The sequence below is a fragment of the Protopterus annectens genome, chromosome 3.part0 (genome assembly GCF_019279795.1).
Source record: "Protopterus annectens isolate FY-2018-M chromosome 3.part0, PAN1.0, whole genome shotgun sequence".
Taxonomy (NCBI): Eukaryota; Metazoa; Chordata; order Ceratodontiformes; family Protopteridae; genus Protopterus; species Protopterus annectens.
In genome coordinates, this window is record NC_056731.1 from 211,899,961 (window position 1) to 211,921,814 (window position 21,854).

Consider the following 21,854-nt stretch of genomic DNA (forward strand, 5'->3'; position numbering starts at 1 on the left):
TACCCTTTCCCCCTCACCATAGTGTGATCTCATAGTATATATAATTATAAGGGATATGGGGGTTGCTGGGGGGGCTTGTCTCCCTGCATAACTGTCGTCGGAGATATCTGGAAGTGACTGGTGTTTTGCACAAAGTCGGCATTCCTTTGTCGACTTTTTTTTTTTTTTCCTGCCAGGTTTGCTCTTTTGAGGATTCAGTTTTGCAGGTTCTGACATTTCAAGTCGGGTAAGTGAAGAGTTACAAGTTTGTAACGACATTTTAAAGGTAAATAGTTTTATATGCTTAGTTTAAAAGTATATTTGTACTTTTGTCGCTTATTTAGTTCAGGCTGTGTTGCTTAGCACAATTGCCCTTTTACTTGTCTGTTCAAAGAAAAACTTATTAATTTGATAATTTTTATGTTTGCTTGTTTGTTTGAAGGAGGGACACAGACGATCTTACAGGCAGTCCTCTGTGTGTTCTGTTGAAGACATTACAGAAGAAGAATTAGAAAACATTGCAGTTACTGTTAAAGACAAAATATATGACAAAGTAATGGTAAGTCAGAGTTGCTGTTAAAAATTCAAAACTTTGAAGCTACTTTTCTGTTTCCTGGCTAACAGACTTGACTTGTGCTGCTCTATCCTGATAAAATGTAGACTAGATAGTACTTTGATTACATTTACCAAGTGAAGTATTGCATACTCTGGTACATGGAGGCACATACTCACTTCCTGCTTATTTTTTTTTCCTTAAACTATCTAATACATGTGACACACACAAGTACACTGCCCCGTGAAAGGCCTCAAGTTAAAAGGCATTACTCAAGTGTAAAAGTAGTAATACTGCAGTAAAATGCTTCCACAATATGTATACAGCATGTTCAGCAGTGTACATTGTCATCTGAAGGCTGCTGATCCCAGAACATAATCTGCTTGCATTTCTATGCTTTTGAGAGGTAGGATGAAATTTCTTATTTTCTGCAGTACAAATGCAACTGTCTAGTCTAGTTTAACTTGGTTACCTTGCTTGAGATTGTTTTGGCTTCTGATGTTAGTAAGAGTTTGGAGTAAATGTGATAATACTGGCACAGATGAGTCAAGGAAGTGTGCAATTAGAAGTGAACAAGGTTTGTTTCTTGATTACCTCTTTTTTTAAGCAAGAAGCATCATCACTTATGACATAGGCAATCATACACTTGTATAAATGAAAACAAACTATATTGACATAATCCTAGTTGCAAATATTATACATCACTTATAGTCTACCCAATCATTGTCAGTCAAACATTACATAACTCATTCAAGTCCTGCCTTCTTTTAAACCTCATTCCTCCCCGTATGTATTGTTGTCAGTTTTTTTAAAGATCCCAATTCCAGTTGTTTCATGTCTGTTACTATATTCATTACTACTAGTACAATTGGTGTAGACTTTGGTTTCTTTTTTCTAGTAATGGCTTTTCTGGCAGCCACCAAAATTGAACTTAGTAAGGCCTTGCTTTGTCTAGGCAGTTCGGATTCTGTATCATAGCTTAGAAATATCACTTCCCAAGTTAGACCAGTTTGTTCACCCAGTATCTCCAACAGAGTAGTCTGCAGGGAATCTTTTTAGTCTGGCAACTTGTTATATTCCTGGAAAACATGTTCCCAGTTACCTCTTTCTTCCCTATCACACCTCCAACATTTGCTGTCTACCTTAGGGAAAATTCTCTGGCGTCTACTTAGGATATAAAAATATCTATGTAACATTTCCAAGCAAAATTCCTAAATCTTCTAGATTTTATTGCATATTCGGGAGACATACATATCCTCCCACTGTTTCTTTCTGAATTGCTTATTCCCAATCCTTTCTAACCTCTTCTGATTGATTCTTATAGTTATCATGCAATATTTTATATGCTCTACTAATCATTCTTTTTTAACTGCAGCTTCTGTTCTAGATTCTACTAAAAACTCTACCAGTGCTGGTCTTTCGTTTAGGACCCTATATTTCTTTCTCTTTGCCTATACTGTGATATCAATCCTTGATGGGTAAAGCCCATCTCTAACCTGCAGTCAGAATAAATTCTTGGAGTCTTCCTGTTCTGTTAACTTTCCCTTTCTAGTTATTTGTTCCCAATACCTTGGTTCCTTTGCCAGTTTTCTCCAATAAAGTCCAGTTCCTTCTTGCCTATTGTATGCATCCCTAATTGCAGTCCTCTCATCAACATAATCCTGTTTCTCCATTCCTGTGTTGGCTTAGTTCTTGAAATACTTTCTGGTACATTATGAATATAATATTCTTTTTATGATTATTGTTAGTCTCCTTGAAGATCTGCATCCAAAATCCCAGTCCCCCCCCCCCGTTTCATCAACATCCCTTCCCACTTTGAGTTATAGGTTTCTGCTTGTGCTATGTATAGAAGCCTTAACTATGTAGCTCTGAAATATTTATTTATTTATTTTATTTTACATTTGTTGACCGGGCTAGTCTAGCTGGAGATATTTCCATTTTCAGTAGAGGCCCGGGGAGAAAAGCTCCACATACTTAATAATAATATAGAAAAAAAAACAAAGCAATAAGAGGCAATGCCACATACATTAGGAAGGAATTAACATAACATTGTACAGTAAACCATTGGGATAAAAATTGTGGAAGATAACATTTACATAACATTTGTTGGTAGAGTAGTAATGTAAAGGAAGAGTAAGAAGTGAGGTTACAGGCTAATAGTAGAGTATTAGTCAGGGTTACAGCAGGGGCATAACCATACCCCTTCAAATTGGGTAATCCCAGTCCACCTTGTTCTATTTGAAGAATCAGTTTATCTAACTTCAATCTTGCTGTTTTTCCCTCCCAAATAAAATTATTCAGCTCTTTATTAATTGCTATCCACAACTACTCCTGTGGTTGATAAAAATATGCCTGACCTGTGTAGTTTAAGGGACTAAAAACATTTTAACTGCTTGTATCTTACTATTCATATCCATATAACAGAGCTTCCAATTTCTCAGTTTTTATATCATCTTTCATTTAGTCTCTTCTCACACATCCTTGGCTACCACACTGGAATCATTTTTAATCCATACTCTTAAATACTTGTATCCCCAGAAGTATGGCTATTGCTGAACCAGTTTGTTTGTGGGTACATAATTTACCACTGTTACCTTTGTTTTAACTTCATTAATTTTGTATCCTGAAAAGATTTGAAACTGTCTTAAAATGTTCCAAAGCAATGTAATGTCTGTTTTGGTTTTCTCCGGTATAAAATAATTTAATCTTCAGATAGAGCCAGTTTTTCTTGACCACCATACCAATTATATCCTTGAATTTCTGTGTCCCTTATTTTCTTTGCCAGTGGTTCTAAATATAATATAAATTACAAAGGGGAAAGAAGACACCCCTGCCTTGTTCCTCTGCTCAACCAGAAGTGATCAGAGAGGACCCCCACCCACTTCAGTTTTCACCCTGATCCCTCATATATCCTCCTAATCAACTTAAAATTTTATCAGGGAATGCAAATGCTTCCATTGCCCTGCTCATAAAGTCCCAGCTTACTCTGTCAAATGCTTTCTCTGCATCAAGACCCACCACCAGCAATAGTATTTTCTTGCATTCTGCTGCCCTCTAGATCATCCGTGTTCTGTTAATGTTGTCAAATGTTTTCCTCCCCTCCACAAAATCACACTGATTCATATCTATTAGTTTTGCTGTTTTTTTTTAGCCATCACAGACATAAACACTTTGTAATTATAAGTAAGAAAACCACAACTGGTTTCCAAATGCCTAGATGTCACCAATAAGTGAACCAAAATACTCCGTGCTTAAAAAAGATTTTATTACATAAAAAACAAACGTTAAGCGCTTTCACCCATCACAATGTGGGCTTCTTCAGAACGTTATAATTCATGAATGCGGGTGTTTACATTTTAAAAAATTGGCGCCTAAACTTCTTTTCTTTAAAGAAACATAGACATGCTATTCTTGCTACGCATATATAACAATATAACTACATATATTTGCTTCTAAACTATCAAATATTTAACTAAATGTATATAATTTAATGTATATAATACTGCGTTGTATGCTTCTCCATATAGAAATTCATAAAACATTAATGTGCATAAATAAATCAAATCTTTCATAATAAAAAAACAATACATAATGAAGCACAATTATGCATAAATAAACAAACAAAATTGCCACTGACTCTAAAGACAACCACAAAGCATTCTGTAGCTATGACAAGACTCTCAATGGCAACACTCTGATCTGCTTTGAGTTACAGCACAATGGCACTAAATATACAGAACCACCTGATATTGCCAACATCCCTGGCAGATAGGTTCAGTGCTAACTTTACCCCCCTCTCACCCCCTAGAGGGCCCATCTCTATACCGAAGACTGCAAAGTTCCTGTAATCACGACTGCACAGGTAAAAAACACACTCTCCAAATCCAAGAACACTGCATCCATGGGACCTGACAATATCCCAGGCTGCGTTTTGCACGAACTACAGAATGAACTGGCACTCTACCTTAGTACCACGTTCAATCATAGCCTCACCTCGGGCTTTGTGCCCACTGAATGGCGCACCACGACGGTTATCCCACTCTACAAATGGGGAGCCATGACAGACCCCGGGAACTACCGCCCCATTAGCCTGACGAGCTTGGTCTGCAAGGCCATGGAACATATCATCATGGAACTCATAAACAAAGACATTGGTAATCTCCAAACTCTGGACCCTACCCAGTTCGGATTTGTAAAAGGCAGATAGTTTAGAAGCAAATATATGTGGTTATATTGTTATATATGCGTAGCAAGAATAACGTGTATATTTCTTTAAAGAAAAGAAGTTTGGGGCAACTTTTTAAAATTTAAGCACCAGCGTTCATGAATTATAACGTTCTGAAGAAGCCCACATTGTGGTGGGTGAAAGCGCTTAATGTTTCTTGTTTTTCATGTAATAAAATCTTTTTAAGCACGGAGTATTTTGGTTCACTTATTGCTGACATCTAGGCGTTTTGGAAACTACACTTTGTAATTATGGTTTGGTATTGAAATGGGCCTGAATGAAGCCGGCTCTGATGGATCTTGGGTCTATATTACCTTTTGGAAAGGGCTGTTCATCGAGCGCCATTTCATCAACACATCCACCGAAATACCAAAACTCTGAACGGCCACATAAGCTTGGCTATTGTCAGGAATTTGCCCTTTCCTCTACTGTAGTGTGATCTCGGAGTTGGTATATTTAGGGAGGGGGGGTGTGAAGCCCCCTACTTCATAGGGCCTGATAGTTTGGTTTGTTAATTGTTGGCCTAGTGACTTTTTTCCCTGGGGGAAAAAATAGCTTATTAGGCCATTCAAAGTTTTGGTATTTTGGTGGATATCTCGATGAACAGCCCTGTTGACATCATAATATAGACCCATGGATCTTTACCCTCTTTATGTATTACAGCTACCACCATTTTCTTCCAGGATGTTGGTACTTTTCCTCTTAAAACCTTCAGATGTTTCAGTTTTTCTCTCCTAGCTTCCAAACTTCCCCAGGAATATCATCTCTTCCTGAGGACTTTCCTGTAGATTGGTTATACATCACCATTTTTATCTCGCCTCCTCCTATCTGTTAGTAATTGAGCCTCCTCTACCTCTAATCTTGCAAAGCCAAACCAAAAAGAACTATAGATACTCCACCAAAGGCTTACCTGCTCACAAAGATTCCATAGGAAAGAAGAAAAAAGCAGGTACTGGCCACCACGCTGAACAACTTCAAGACTTTTATTGAAAGCACAATTAACAACACAGGAATGAGTGCTTTTGGGACCAAGCCCTTCTTCAGATACGAAACTCAAATGAAACTGCAGTGTTTATATAGCTCTTCAGTTAACATTCAGTACCGCACCCTCCTTTTTCTTTAGTGCAGGTCTTGAAGGTAAGATGAAAAAATAGCCCAGGTGGTGGGTGACCAAAACAGTTTTTGGCTTTAAAAGAAATAAAAATCTGAATAATTTGTTATGTCATGAAGGGAAGATAGAAAAAAGTAGGAATAATATTACACAACGTGCAGGTACACGAAAGTGCAGAAATTGCAAAGCATGTGAGTACATTGTGGAGGCAGAATCCTATGTACATCCTGTATCAGGAAAACAATATTGTTTTGATCTATATGCAGATTGTAGAACAAAGAATGTTTACCTGGCTGTCTGTCAGGACTGCAGTTCATTCTATATAGGAAAAATTAATCGCATGCTGAAAAACAGAATTTTGAACCATTTGTCCTCTGTAAAATTAAAACATGAACAATGCACTTTTCCAGCAAATTTCTTAAGTATGAAAATCATAAGTTTTGTTTAGGGTTATACAATGTGTAAATAAAAACAAAAGGGGAGGTGATTTGATTAATGAGTTGAATTAAACCAAATGGATCATTGAGCTAGCAGCATACAAACCCCCAGGTTTAAATGGGGTTATACCTTTAAGACCTCCCACTACAGAAAAGGAGGGTGCGGTACTGAATGTTAACTGAAGAGTTATACAGAAACTGCAGTTTCATTTGAGTTTTGTATCTGAAGAAGGGCTTGGTCCCAAAAGCCCTCATTCCTGTGTTCTTAATTGTGTTTTAAATAAGTGTTAAAGCTGTTCAGCATGGTTGCCAGTACTGGCTTTCGTCTTTCCTACCTCTAACCTTGTCATATTTAATTCTTCCATAAACATTTTCATTTGTACCTTTTCTTGGTTTCCATATTCCTCTGCTTTATACAGACTTTCCTAGAATTTCCTAAATATTTCCAATACCTGTACAGGATCTCTCGTTGCCTTCCTTGTTATAGGCTTGGCAACAGTCCTTTCTATTGTCTGTCATTGTGCTAAAAGTTTTTGTGCTCTAGAGTCATTGTCAAAAAACAGTTGCTTAACAGCAGTCTTTCTAAACTCATGCATATTATCGAGGTAATCCCTAATTTTCTGCTTAGCATTCTGCAGTTGTTGTTCCTCTTGTTCTGTGAGATTCCCCTATTATGCAGAACTTTCAGTCCCTCTAAATAATTCTTGTTAACTTATTAACCATATCTCCCTTTCTTTTATTTCCACCCTATTTTTAAACTCCACTTTAATTTATCCCACTCCCTAGCTTTATTTTCAGAAGAAATTTCTATCTTCTCTAATAGCTCCTGAATAATTTCCACTACCCATTCCTTAAATCCCTCTCTTTTCAATAGTTAGTGGAAAAGCGTCAGTTTCATTTTTATTTCATTACCTTGTGTTTTTATTTTTATTTTAGACCCGCGGTGGTGGTGGTGCTGCGGTAGCATTGTCGCCTCACAGTCGGACGCTGTCCAGTTCGGTTCTCAGCTAGAGCGTCTTTTGTGTGGAGACGTGCGTGAATGGGCGTACCTTCGTTGAAGGTTGTGCATCAGGGCTGGTAACTCGGCATGTAAAAATCAACTACCAATCATTAGCGGACTGGAGTTCCTCTGTGGTGACCCCTAACAGGGAAAAGACGAAAGACACAACAACAACTTTGTGTTTTTTATTTTAGTTATTATTGGCGCATGATCTGAAATAGTTATTAGGTGCATATCAAGAGATTCAGTTAAATGCAGATGTTCCTGTGAAATGTAAATTCTGTATAGCCTAGCCTACTTTTTGTATCTTTGGGAATAATATGTAAAGTCAGTCTGAACTTCAAATACTGAATTCACATATTCCATGCCAAATATTTTAATTTTTTTTCAAACATCTGCCCTCCTTTTTTGTACTTTCACTTCTGGGCCCCTAACATATCTTAACTGCTGCAAATTAAATTTCAGTCCCCACATATAAGTAATAATCCTTGCTGAAAGCCTATTATTTCTCCCAGAATTTTCTGCATCTTCATTATAGCAGTTTTAGGTGGAATATAAATGCATGCCAGTGTAATCTTGTCCCTAGACAGTAGCCCCTCAGTACTACAAATCTACCATTATCATATTTTTTTTTTCATCCTCATCCTCTTCTATCAATATTGGAGCTCCTCTTGCAATTATTATAACTACTCATCTTTTCCTTTGTCCCAGGTATTCAGCTGAATCACTATCATGAAAACCTTTGTGTATCAAATTCACATGTTGAGCTCTTTCCAAGTGCGCCTCCTGTAGCATGGTACATTTTTAATATAGTTCACTACTCTTTCTTTGTGGTGGTGCTGCGGTAGCGTTGTCGCCTCACAGTAAGACGCTGTCCGGTTCGATTCCCAGCTAGAGCGTCTTCTGTGTGGAGACATGCGTGAATGGATGTACCTTCATTAAAGGTTGTGCATCAGGGCTGGTAACTCTGCACGTAAAAATCAACTGCCAATCATTAGCGGACCGGAGTTCCGCTGTGGCGACCCCTAACTGGGAAAAGCCGAAAGAAACAAACAAATTCTTTCTTTTTTGTATTTATCTGTCCGAACATTGACATTTAAAGACATTACAGTAAGCATTGATGTATTAAAGGGTGGGAATAATAACTGTTTTGGTGTAATAGCTTTTTGCTAAATATTTAGTTCCAGCTTTTGTGTTAAATGCATACACCAGAAGGTTGAACTTTTATGCAACAGTTTCTTGTCATATCCATTTGACACTTGTCACATTTTACAAAGCTTTGTTTTTATTGAAAGCCCTCAAACAAAAACAACCCCAACACCCCCCAAAACCTATTAACATAATACTAACACACACAACTATGTCCATCTTCAAATATTGAAGTTTAACCCGCCTAATAGGAGAAAATGTCCCAAGCTGACAGCCACACCGACAGACTTGAGTTGACCTAAAAGAAAGGTTATCCATGCCAAGACGCATGGTGCAGCCTGCACTTCTATTAAGTGCTGTTTGATTTTCTTATCTTTGTAGCTCTTCCAGCTAGGAAAAATGCTTGAATGCTTTCAGAGAACATTATCTCCTAGCCAATTTATCTTTTTTTTTTCTAGCCAATTTATCTGTATCAGATTGTCTCCATACAGACAAGAAGACCAGATACAGAATTGCTACTAAGCATACATTTGCTAGAAAAAAGCCACATAATATTTAATATTCTTTTTCATGTACTTGCTTTCTCTTAAAACTTGTTACTAGATCAAGGTAAGGGCCTTAATCCCCCATGCAAGAATGAGAAAAAGCAGATTAATAACCAGACTCATTATCAAAACCTAATCACTGTCTGCAAACCCAATCGTCCTGCTGGTCAGCTTCTTCTATCATTTTCCTTAGCTAAAAATGGAATTCTCTTCCTTCCTCTCTAAGGACTTGTGAAAACTTTAAAAATTTTAAAACTCAACAACATTCCTACCTTTCCTCTAACAAGAAATGCAGCTGCACTCTCCCCACCTAGCCTAATAATCAATCTGCCCCTTAAACTCCTGACTAACTCTTGGAGTACAAGCTAACCTAACATAAATGTATATATTGTAAATAACATAATTGTATGTATTATAAATAACCCATCCCACTTTTTTCTTTTTTTCTCTCTTTTCCTTCTAAGTCTTTATTCTCCCTCTCGATTAAGTTACCACTGCCGTCCTAAATATCTAGGTACTATGTAACCAAAGAATTTATTCCTGTTCTCTAGCATGGAATGAAATTGTAATTGTGTTTTCTTTACTATGATTTTATATGTAACTAAACTATGTAACGCGGAGCTTTTCTCCCCGGGCCTCCACTGAAAACGGGTTCCCTGAGCTCAGTGGACCTCCCTGGTCTTCAAACTAGAAATAAATATATATCCTCAATATATTGCAGTGCCTACATTTCTTATAAGTGAACAAGGAGAAAGAAGAGAGAGAAAAGAAAAAATAGGAATGCCTCTTTACAGTAGTGTCCCTATTACACTTAAAAACAACTGAGAAAGCTTTACTTTCTAGCATGCAAAGAAAATCATATACTATTAAGAAAAAATGTTTTACTTACAGTTAACGTTCTCCCTCCTCTTCCCCTCCCCTGTGTATTTTTCTGAACATTAATGGCATGAAGTTCAGCATATGCTTGAGAGTCCCCCACAAGTTCAGCAATGTCCAAAAAAGTCTAATATTTCCAGATTTTCTTGTTCTTTCATATTTCACAAATATAATTATTGCTTTGTAATCCCACATTTGTTAATGGTTTTATTGCTGTTCATCTCCATCTCCTACATTCTGTCTCTGCTTCATTTCCAACATACTCTAGTCAACTCTTATGCTCCCTTTCTTCTGTCCAGCATCTTCCGTTGAAGCACTGGAAAAGGTTTCAGTGGCACAATCTCTCTGTTAACTTTCTGCTTATTTTTCTTCTGGTAATAATCTCCCGCTTCACAACTCACTTTGTTGGACAGACTTCTGTATTTCCTTCTTAGCATGTACTTCATTAAAAAATTATTTTGTCCCTCCAGGGAAGAATATTTTGAAGACAGCTGGGTTATAGCACCTGCTTCTTGACATTCCTTGAATAATGGAATACATTTACTACTCTTCTGCCTCATGTACAATGAATACTCATTCTTCATACACACACTCTGCTGTCTCCCACTTTTAGCACTTTGTCCTTATGCCACAGTTTTGTTAGAGTTTACTCCTTCTGCTAGAAAATTTGCATCATTGCTATTGAAGGTCTAGGTTGCATTCTCATAGCCAGGTTTGGAGCATACACACGATGTGCCCTTTTAATTAACCACTCCTGCTGTGGAATACAGTCTGTTTATTTGTGCTTTCATAAAATTAATACAGTCTGTTCCTTCCAGCTTCTCTGGTACAACTGAAAATCTCTGGATGTTATGTGATCCTATCTCGGCTAAATTCTGAACTGATGGGTTCGGAGCCGATCCTCGGCTCCGACTCGGCACGCTATACTATAGAGCGAAGTCTCTTATTGGCTGAGCTATTCTATATCCCAGGATGCACCACCACTACTTCCCCAGATCTCGTTTGCCGCTTTACAAGCAAAGACGTGGTCTCAAACTTGGCTGAGCTAAGTGTTTTCTTTCTAAGAATTTTCTGTCAGGAATTTTCTTAAATTTAATCCAAAAGCTGTTTTAACGGCTATCGTTGTGTATGATTGAGTTTTACTGATTTTATTTTTGTGGTAAATTTGTTTTTCAGGGTAAGGTTTCCGTTTAAGTTACAGGGGCCTTCCCCTCGCGCTTGAGTGAGCCTTCTTGTGTGAGTTTTGTGAGGTGGTCAAGTACCCGTTTTTAGTTAGAGGGTTCTTGGCCCTCCTGTTGTGTGATTTATTGTGGGCTTCTCTTGTTTAACTGTAAGAGAAATATTTCGAAACCTATTGTACTGGGTTAGATACATTGCTATATTTTTTCCTGTGACTACTAACTGTTGGCAATTGTGTCTAAAGAGCACAGACCCTCAGGGTTTAAAAAATGCACCAGATGCAATTACAAGATGTCCATAACGGACGATCACTCCCTATGCGTGTACTGTTTAGGCCCTAAACACCTTCAGGAGTCTTGTAGCGTGTCACGCTTTTTCCTCTCGAGTCCTCCAAGAGAGGAAAAACAAATTGATTCTCAAAGTTATCAAACCTACTTTTGAAGAGGCCTTATCTTCCTCTTCATCTCCATCAAAGAAAAAGAAATCGTCTGCTCCAACCAGTCCGTCGGTACCGACCACCAAGAAATCTCGGCAGGCTTCTCCATCGGATCCACGGACTTCGGAGCCGAGGGCGGAACGGTCTGCCTCGATGCCTCCAGCCTAGACTTCTCTGGCTTTGGAGCCGATGGCTGGAGCTTCGAGAGGCGGGTCACCTTCATCGGCTCCACTGATTTTGGAGCCGATGGGAGTTGTCCTCTCAGACTCTTCCCCCTCGGCGCCGAAGCCCTCTTCGGCACCGAGGGAAATTACAATGGAGTCTCCCTCGGCACCGATATTGATCGAGACAATTCAGAGCCGGTCCCCCAGTCCTTCGGAGCCGGTGGAGAAGTCTTCTCGGACCTGTTCCATCTCCTCCCGGTCTTCCAAGATGTCTGATTCGGACATTGACAGGGTGCTCCAAAGGTTGTTTCAGTCTCCAGTCTTCCAAAAGTTAGTTTCGGCTCCAGCCCATTCGGCTCCGGAGCCGATTATCCACCCTGTAGCGTTAGTTCCTCCTCCAACAGCCTCGGCACCGTTGGAGCCGGTGCTGGTGGAGTCTTTGGAGGTTTCTGGGTCGGCTCTGACCCTTACTCCTACCCCGGCCTTCGGGTCGGAGTTCGGTACACGGACCTCCTCGGTCGGCCCCGGGGGTGGGGCTTCGGGACCGATGTTTTCGGTTCCTAGCCTCTCTCTCGGTGCGTCGGCTGCGGGAGTGCCATCTGCTGTTGTGGATCTGGGGGTCGGACCTTCCCAGGATTCTGGGGGTCCGGCCTTTAGAGCCATGAGTAGCGCTTTGGCCAAATCTTCCTTGGCTACCTCCACCGTCTCACCAGCACCTACCGTAGGCACGGAGACTGGTTCCTTTGTAGTCCCCCTGTCCCAAGACAGCGGAGCCCTGGGGCCTGAGGTTACTCCCATTGGAGATTCCCCCTTTCCAGGGGGTCCCTCTGAAGAGTCTTCGGAGGAACCCCCTAGGAAAAGGCAGTGCAAGAGGAAGAACGTCGACTCCCCTGACGAGTCTCTCACCTCAGACACCGATCTTGATGCGGAAGGGTCCCCCAAGTCGTCCTCGGATGATGTCTCCTTTGCGGACATCTTGGAAGTCCTCAAACAATAAGGCGGCTGGCAGTCCAAACCCCCTTCCGCTGACGAGTCGGTGTTCCTCAAGGCCTTCGGGGCTCAACCCTCCGCCTCCTGGGTGTCTCCGCCCTTCGATGAGCTCCTAGATTTGATCTCTCAAAGGGCGTGGGAACACCCAGATTCTGTGGAACCGGTGCCTGCTCACCCTAACAAATTTTTGTCAGCACCCCCGGAAAAGGAATTTCTCACCAAAGGTGTGGCTGTAGATGCTCTGGTGGTGGCATCTGCTACCCAGCAAGATGTGGCAGAGGCTTCGACGTCCATTCATCCTCCTAATAAGGAGTCTAGGAGCATGGACCGGTAAGGGAAGCGCACCCTGACTTCAGCGGCCTTTACTTTAAGGTCTCTGAATTACCTGACGCACTTCACTAGACTTCAGAGGGATCTGATCAAGGAACTCTCGGATACCCTGTCTGGTAACCTACCTGAGCAGTTAGCCCAGACGGTTAGCTCTCAGTTGGCTACTTTATCGTCGATATCGAACTCGTCCATGAGGCTCATTTCGTATGCAGCTGAGGGGGCGAGTAGAGCGGCGGGTACGGGCGTTGCTCTACAGAGGCAAGCCTGGCTCCGCCTGTGTCATTTTGCGGAAGCCTTCAAGTCTTCCTTTGCCGACGCTCCCTTTGATGGGTCCTCCTTGCTTGGACCTAAGGTAAAGGACACCTTGACCCGCTGTGAGCAAGAGGGTAAGACCTTGACTGCCGTAGGGGCACGGTTTTCCACTCCCTTTCGGCCTTATCCCGAGGCTAAAAGAGGAGGGAAAATGTGGTTCCGTAAATCTCAGAAGACTTACCCCTCGCAGCAGGACGATCCCCCTTCTAGAGGCAGAGGAGGGGGAAATTTTTCAGGAAGACGCCGTCCCAGAGGCAACAGAGGCCCCCGCAACACTGGAGACCGCGAGTCCTTTCGTGGCTCTTCAACCTTCCAGCATCCCTGAAGGATGGCCCCAACTGTGCAGCTCTGGAGCCAGTCGGGGGTCGTTTTTTGAGGCACCTAAAGGCCTGGGAGAGTATCACTCAGGACCGATGGGTGCTCCGAATCATCACCGGAGGTTACGTTATTCCCCTTTCTCGTCCCCGTCATCCAGGAAAATCCCGGACCCGCCACCCAGTCAACGGGATATGGCAGCCGTCGAAATCTCAAAGCTGCTTCAAAAAGGAGTCATCCAACCTGTCCCCGCAGACCAGACCGGATTAGGGACTTACTCAAGATTCTTTTTGGTGCCAAAAAAGACTGGGGACTTGAGGCCCATTTTGGATCTCAGCAACCTAAATCGATCAGTCAAGAAGTCCAAGTTCCGAATGGTCACCTTACAATCCATTCTCCCGCTACTGGAGAAAGGTGTTTGGATGTGCTCCATAGATCTCAAGGACGCCTATTATCACATTCTGATAGATCAGGCATCCAGGAGACATTTGCGCTTCAGCCTGGGAGACGGTCACTTCCAATTCTGCGCACTGCCCTTTGGTCTCACCACAGCCCCCAGGGTGTTCACCAAATGTTTGGCAGTTGTGACTGCTCACCTGAGGAGTCTAGGATTCCAGGTGTTTCCGTATCTAGATGACTGGCTCCTAACTGCCACCTCCAGGCGTCTACTATTACAGAACCTAGCAGCCACTATATCAATAGGCACCTCTCTCGGAATCACCTTCAATTGGTCAAAGTCTGTGTTGCTGCCGTCTCAGCGCATTCGGTTTATCGGGGTAGAGATAGATTCAAAGCAGATGCGGGTCTATCTTCCTACAGAAAGGATAGAGACTCTACAGGCACAAGTCCGAGCCTTGCTTCTCAAACGCAGAGCCCCGGCCAGGATGGTCCTACAACTATTAGGCTCCATGTCGGCCACCGTTCTCCTAGTTCCCTTGGCAAGATTACATATGAGGATTCTCCAGTGGCTCCTGTCAGCCCAGTGGTCTTATCAGGATCTCCCTCTGTCACCTCATTCGGATCACGGAGATCTGCAAGCAGGACCTCCGTTGGTGGCTTGTGTCCTCCAATCTGGATCAGGGACGACCCTTCGTTCCACCACCCCCTGTGGCCACATTGATGACGGACGCCTCCCAGACGGGGTGGGGGGGGCATTACCTGGGAAGGTCAGTCCAAGGCAATTGGCATCCCGAAGAGTCTCCTTCACATCAACATTCTAGAAATGAGGGCGGTGCTTTTATCTCTACAAGCGCTACACAATTGCCTCCCTCAGGGCGTAATTGCCATTCAGTCCGACAACATGTCAGTAGGCCATGAGAGTATGGGAATGGGCAGTGGCAACCAAACATTTTCTGGTAGCGACACATATCCCCGGAAAATCCAATGTTATAGCCAACAGACTGAGCAGGACTATTCTCTCTCCTCACGAGTGGTCTCTGAACGATACAGTGGCAACTCAGATCTTCAGAAGATGGGGAACTCCTTGTTGCGACCTCTTCGCGACCCCGCTCAACGCGAAATGCCGGCAGTTCTTCTCTCTCACCCCAACTCTGGGGGAGATTTCCAAGGACGCCTTAGTCCATGCTTGGCCCACCGGCCTTCTATACGCCTTTCCTCCGGTTCCCCTCCTTCCCAGGGTGATCCAGAAGGCGATTCAGTTAGGAAGCAAGATGATTTTAGTTGCCCCATACTGGCCTCGTCAAGTCTGGTTTCCCTATCTTCGGAAATATGCACTGGACAGTCCATGGTTCCTGGATCAGATCCCGGACCTATTGATTCATCAGTCGGGACAACTTCATCAGTCCCTTCATTCGTTGAAGTTAACTGCTTGGCTCCTCCTCTTCCGACTATAGTCCGGAACCATACCTTGGACCCGGAAGTCATACGTATCTTATCCTCGGCCCACAAGTCTTCTACTAGGAAATTGTATAGTAGCAAATGGAAGAGATTTGCTATTTGGGCTCAACTCCGGGAACTAGATCCCATAACTGTCCCGGTGTCGGATGTCCTCAAGTTTTTAGCTTCTCTATTTGATCAAGGGTCTTCAATCTCTACCATCAAGGTCCAGTTGGCAGCTATTTCCAATTTTCATGAATCTATGGACCCACCTTTGATGAGCAACAGGGGTTGTGTAAAGCCTTCATGAAAGTTGCGGCGCTATTACGACCTCCGATTTCTCATCCTGCTCCGCCGTGGGATCTCAACGTGGTATTACGTGCTTTGACCTCTTCCCCTTCGAGCCGGCAGCAACTTGTGACTTGAAATTTCTTTCTTGGAAAACTGCCTTTTTGGTTGCGATTACATCAGCCAGAAGGGTTTCGGAGCTTCAAGCTCTATCTGTTAAACCACCGTACCTGTTTTTTCACAAGGATAGAGTATCCCTCAGGCCTAATCCATCCTTCGTTCCTAAGGTCTGTTCCAGTTTTTGTCTGCAACAATCATTAGAGCTTCCAGTTTTCTTCCCAAAGTACTCAAACAGAGTGGAATACATCTTTCACACATTGGATGTTCACAGGCAATTGCGCTTCTATTTAGATAGGACGCAACAAACACGGAAAATGGATCAGTTGTTTGTGTCCTTTTCGGACAATAAGCTGGGCAAAGTCGTCACGAAGGTCACTATTGCCAAGTGGATCAGGGACTGTATCAGTTATGCTTACTCCATTTCTAATAAAGAGCTTACAACCCCTGTGAAAGCTCATTCTACAAGAGCTATGTCTACTTCAATAGCATTCCATTCCAAGCTTGCCATTAGTGACATTTGTGCTGCGGCTACGTGGTCTTCTCCGCACACCTTCATTTCTCACTACAAATTGGATGTGGCATCTCGGGGGCGAGCTTCCTTTAGTTCCACAGTTCTCAGGAGTGTTTTCCAGTGAGCCACCCAGGAATCAGGTGCTAGGGACGCTGTCCCATCAGTTCAGAATGTAGGCGAGATAGGATCACATAACATCTTTTAGTTATGTACTTACCATAACTTTAGATGTTTGGGATCCATCTCGCCTACATTCCTAATAACCCACCCTCCTTCCCCCTGCCTTGGAGATCAGAAGAGACCGAACGGTCCGAGTTCAACCGTTTCATCTTGAAACATCTGGCAATGTTATATCAACATTATATGTGTGTGTGCATGTGTGCGGACAAACAAGATCTGGGGAAGTCGCGGTGGTGCATCCTGGGATATAGAATAGCTCAGCCAATAAGAGACTTCGCTCTATAGTATAGCGTGCCGAGTCGGAGCCGAGGATCGGCTCCGAACCCATCAGTTCAGAATGTAAGCGAGATGGATCCCAAACATCTAAAGTTATGGTAAGTACATAACTAAAAGTTTTCCCTATGTGCTCTATCCTCTAATTCTATTATTTTTTGAAACTTTTCTTCTTGAGCAGCCTCACATTCAGCCAACCTTTTCTTTATTTCAACCTCTGATTTCTTTTATCACCTTATTTGAATATCTGTTTAAAGCTTCTTCCATTTTTCCAAAAATGTGTTGAGTGGATATACTCCCATCAGTGTTTCATTTATTTTAGTCAGGTCTGTGTGCAGTTGCCTTATACTTTCCTCTAGGTTACCAGAAGTAATGTCTGGAGCTTCTACTGCTTTTTTACTTAATATCTCCAGCACTTTTCCCAGTCAGTATTTTTTCCTTGCCATTTGTAGCTGATTTTCCTTCAGATCCTCGCTATTCTTTTTTATGGCATCCAGGCAGTAAACTTACTAGCCAGTTACTGACATTTACCTAGAAAACCAAGTCCACTGGCCTGCTCTGCTGAGTTTGTTTTCACACTGGGAGAGAGAGAATTAAGCTGATGTTCTTCGTGTTTCACTGTTGGAGTCATTACATTTGGGTAATCTGCTGGCAGGTTGCAGCCGACACCATTACACCAGTCTTTCTTGCCGTGCGGTGCCCGAAGCAGAAGCAGTTCGCAAGTGTCTGTCGTCTCCTGAAATTTTCATTTTCGAGTTTCAGACCCGAAGTCTTCGAAAAAGATAAGTACCCCATTGGGGGATCCTTTTTCTTATTCTAACAGATGTCAGTAAAAGTTAACAATTGTCTTACCTGTGGAAAGCAAATACCTCGTAGAGATTTTCATTCTTACTGCATCCCTTGTTTAGGCCCAGACCACGACGTCCCTCACTGTCGGTTTTGTGCCTTGTTCAACCCCCGAACTATTCGTCGTCTGGCTATTTTTGTAGCTAATTAGGTTTTGTGCCTTGTTCAACCCCCGAACTATTCGTCGTCGGGCTATTTTTGTAGCTAATTACCTTCGTACTCTATCTCAGTACTCCGAAATGGCTTTGTTAAGCCATCCGACTACCGATCTACTTAGACAGAGACCGCATAGGTCCAAAACTGCTGGCGATGCTTCCGTTAAGCTAGTCGCACAGTCCGCCTTTCGCAGCCCCTGATACCCGCTACTTCAGATTCGCAGACCTCTACTGAGACCCATTCGGAGTCCGGTATGTCGCGAGATGCTTCTTCGACTATGGAACCTGTGGATTTTTCTACCTTGCATGGGTCCAGAGCCATTGTGCATGCACCGGCTTCTGAGGGTGTATTCAGGCCTACAGACATTCATATTAAACCAACGCCATCATTTCCACCCAGAAGTTCTGAATCCCTTAGGCCAAAAACTCGCACTATGCTAGAAAACCGACCAAACCGCAGGCTCAGGCCCATATGCCTCAAAAACAAATGCTTAGAATGGCTGAAGACCTTATTACCTTAATTAGGGGAAGCCAGCCTTCCCCCTCTAAGAGACCTAGAACTGAATTTCTTTCTGATTCGTCTAATCAGGAATCTGATATTTCTGCTCCTTCTGATTACCAGGATTTGCCCTTATCTACTTATGAGGATTCTGATGCAAAGGATTCCATTCCCTCTGCCTCCCCTCCAGAAGATCTTTCTTTCGGCAAAACCTTGCATATTCTTAGGAGCATTTTCCACTGGGAAAGCCAGGATTACTCCAAAAAGAGACTTGGGGAGTTCTTACTCCTGCCTCATCACAGGCCTTTAGCTATCGCTCCTGTTCTGGACATTGTAGATTATGCTTTCTTGGAATCTAGCCTTACCCCAGACACCTTACCTCCAGCTCCCAGAAAACCTGACTGGTACTACAGAGTACCTGACTCTCTCAAGTTCCTCTTCAAGACTCCTTCTGTGGATCCAGAGACCATTTCCCAAGGACCAAAAGGCATTAAGGCCACTGCTGCCAAAAATCCTACCCCTTCTGATAGAGATTCTAGAGCCTAGACAGATGGGGTAAGAAGGTATACACTTCTGCTACTTTGGCCATTAGGGCTTTAAATTGCCAGTTTCATAAGTATCAGCAGCATGTTATGGGACTACTTAAACAGAAAATGATGTTGATTCCTGACTGTGCTGAACACAAAGAATTGCAAAATTTAATGCATTCTGCAGAACATGTTTGTAAACATACCTTGCAATGTGGTTTTGACGCTTTAGAAGCGTCTTGCAGGGTTACTGTCACTGGGTCTGTACTTAGAAGGCGTGCTTGGCTTAAAGAACAAAGCTTGCCAGATCATGTTAAAGCTAAATTACTGGATGTTCCCATAAACCAAGACCGCGTTTTGGCAACAAAGCAGAAGTCCTCAAAAGAATGGAGGAAAAAGCTAAATCCTATGCAAACTGTTAAGATTTCCTACAAGTACAGCCTCCCAGATTCATTAGGACTTTGGCCTTCAAAGAACTGGTCCTTTCCAGTCCCTTCCAGACCTTCACAGTCCAAACCCAGGAACAGCAGACCACCTAGGCTGCAGTATCCGGCTACGCACAGACATAAGCAGTGGGGGGCTCCCACTTCCAAAGCAGGGAGTAGTAAGCCACCCCCTACGGAAAAATGGCACAATGACTTAACATTAACCCTTCCAAACCCTGATCAACTACCTGCTTCCTTAGGAGGAAAGCCCGCCCTGCACGCAAAAAACTGGGAACTCATTACCCAGGACAAATGGGTTTTGAACATAGTTTCCCAAGGATACAGATTCCACTTCCACACACTACCAACCCAAAATGGTTGGCCAGACCTACCCCCAAATCAATGGGCGGTGGCCCAACAGCTTCTGTCTCTTCTCAGTGTCAGGGCTATTCAACTTTTCCCAGCAGAACAAAGGGGACAAGGTTTTTATTCAAGACTTTTTTTCTGGTACCCAGAAAAGACCACTCCTGGCGTCCTATCCTGGACCTCTCTATTCTCAACACCTTTCTGGTAGTTCCAAAATTCAAAATGTTAACTCTTCAACAGCTACTTCCCATGCTAGCCAAGGATGCCTAGCTGGCAACCCTAGACTTAAAAGAAGCTTACCTGCACATCCCAATAAGAGACTCTTGCAGGAAATACCTACACTTCAGGGCAGGCTCAATGCACTTCCCTTTGGCTTATCTACTGCACCCAGGGTATTCACAAACTGTCTAGCTCCAGCCATTGCATTTTGCAGGCAGATAAATATTCAAATTTACCCATACTTGGACGATTGTCTGATTCAGGCAGAAAGCCAGGACTTGCTATTACAACACCTGGCATTCGTAAAGAAACTTCTAACCTAACCATCAACTAAAAGAAATCTCACCTAGTACCCTGCCAACAGATTGTATTCCTGGAGGCAAGCTTGAACAACTTCCCAGATGGCATTCCTCACTCCAGAGAAACAAGTTTATTTGACAACCTACTTCAAACTATTGGCCACAGAACCCCAGCTATCTACAAGGAAAATACTGCAAGCCCTGGGGTTCGTGGCCTCTTGTGTTGTACTAATTCCATATGCAAGACTGCATATGAGGAAACTCCAGTGGTATCTAAAAAGTCTATGGTGTCAATATTCTCAGGACCTGGAAACAATGATTTCTATCATTCCTTGTATGAAGACAGTTCCTTTGGTGGGCAGAGGCCTGCTACCACAACTTTCACTCTACCCCCTGCCACTCAAACCCTAAAGATGCACAGACTATGCATGGGGGGGGGGTTCACATGGCAGGGCAGTGTATTCAGGGCAAATGGAACCAGAGACAGATGTACCTGCATATCAATACAAAAGAAATGTTAGCTGTACAGAATGCTCTGACAGCCTTCAAAGACCACATTCTTCAAGGACAACTATTGGTAAAGACAGAACACCACAGTTATGTGGTACATAAACAAGCAGGGGGGAACCCACTGGTACCCTCTCTGCAGACTAGCTATGGCTCTGTGGAACACAGCCTTGAGCTACCAAGTACACGTACAAGCTCAATTTCTGCCAGGCAAACTAAATTCTCTGGCAGACAACTTGAGCAGAAATCACATGGACCCACACAAATGGAAACTAGAACCCAAAATGTTTGACCTCTTGAGGAACAAATGGGAGACTCCAGAGGTAGACCTGTTCGCCTCCCCTCAGAACTACCAATTGAACAAATTCTGCACAAGAACTCCCCACAGTCAAGCTTGGAAAGTGGATGCCCTGTCCTTTACCTGGGAAAGCCTCTCGGTTTATGTCTTTCCCCCTCTGCCTCTCCTCTCGAAGTTTCTACTAAAGATCAAATAGTACAAGCCAAGGACAATACTGATTGCACCAGACTGGCCCTGCCAGCACTGGTACACCCTCTCTTGCGCAGTATGACACTGCTGCAACCATGGCACTTGCCTCAGACCCCTTCCCTGCTGTCCCAGCAGGAGGGCCAGATTCTGCACCATCAGCTTCAAACCCTGAACCTTGCAGCCTGGGTTATTCATTGAGCTGTCCTCTAGCATCCCTCAGTAAGCAGGTGCTGAATGTCATTCTGGAGGCAAGGAGGCCTAGTGCTAGAAAATCCTATGCTGAAAAGTGGAAAAGATACTGATCCTGGAGCCAGGCTCAGGAGATGGGCACAACGGTGCCCAGCTTACCTCAGATTCTTCAGTACTTAACAGAAAGGCACCACAAGGGCCTATCCTTCTTGTCAATTAAAATTCATGCCTCTGCCATTTCAGCACATTATAATACTGACCCACCCCTCTTCTCACCTCTTGCTGAAACAATTCCTTAAAGGGGCCAAAGGTTTAAGGACCCCCCCCCAAGACTTGGATTGGAAAAGCTCACTCCCCCCCCCCCCTTTAAACCAGCTGCACAGCAGAGTTGAAATTCCTTTCTTGGAAAACAGCCTTCCTTCTAACCATCACTTCAGCAAAGAAGAGTGTCTGAATTACAGGCCCTCATGGCAGTGGAACCCTTCATTATCTTCCATGCGGACATGGTTTCCCTTAGGACTAGTCC

The 21,854-nt window shown here is 43.0% G+C and overlaps 1 protein-coding gene across 1 annotated transcript in view; it reads left to right on the top strand.

Moving 5' to 3' along the window:
* Positions 1-21,854, top strand: part of CDCA7L (cell division cycle associated 7 like) — a 167,626-nt gene that overhangs the window by 68,426 nt on the left and 77,346 nt on the right. The window contains exon 7 of the mRNA XM_044064699.1: positions 422-538. Coding sequence (XP_043920634.1) covers positions 422-538 — 117 coding nt within the window. The remainder of the gene's footprint in view (positions 1-421; positions 539-21,854) is intronic.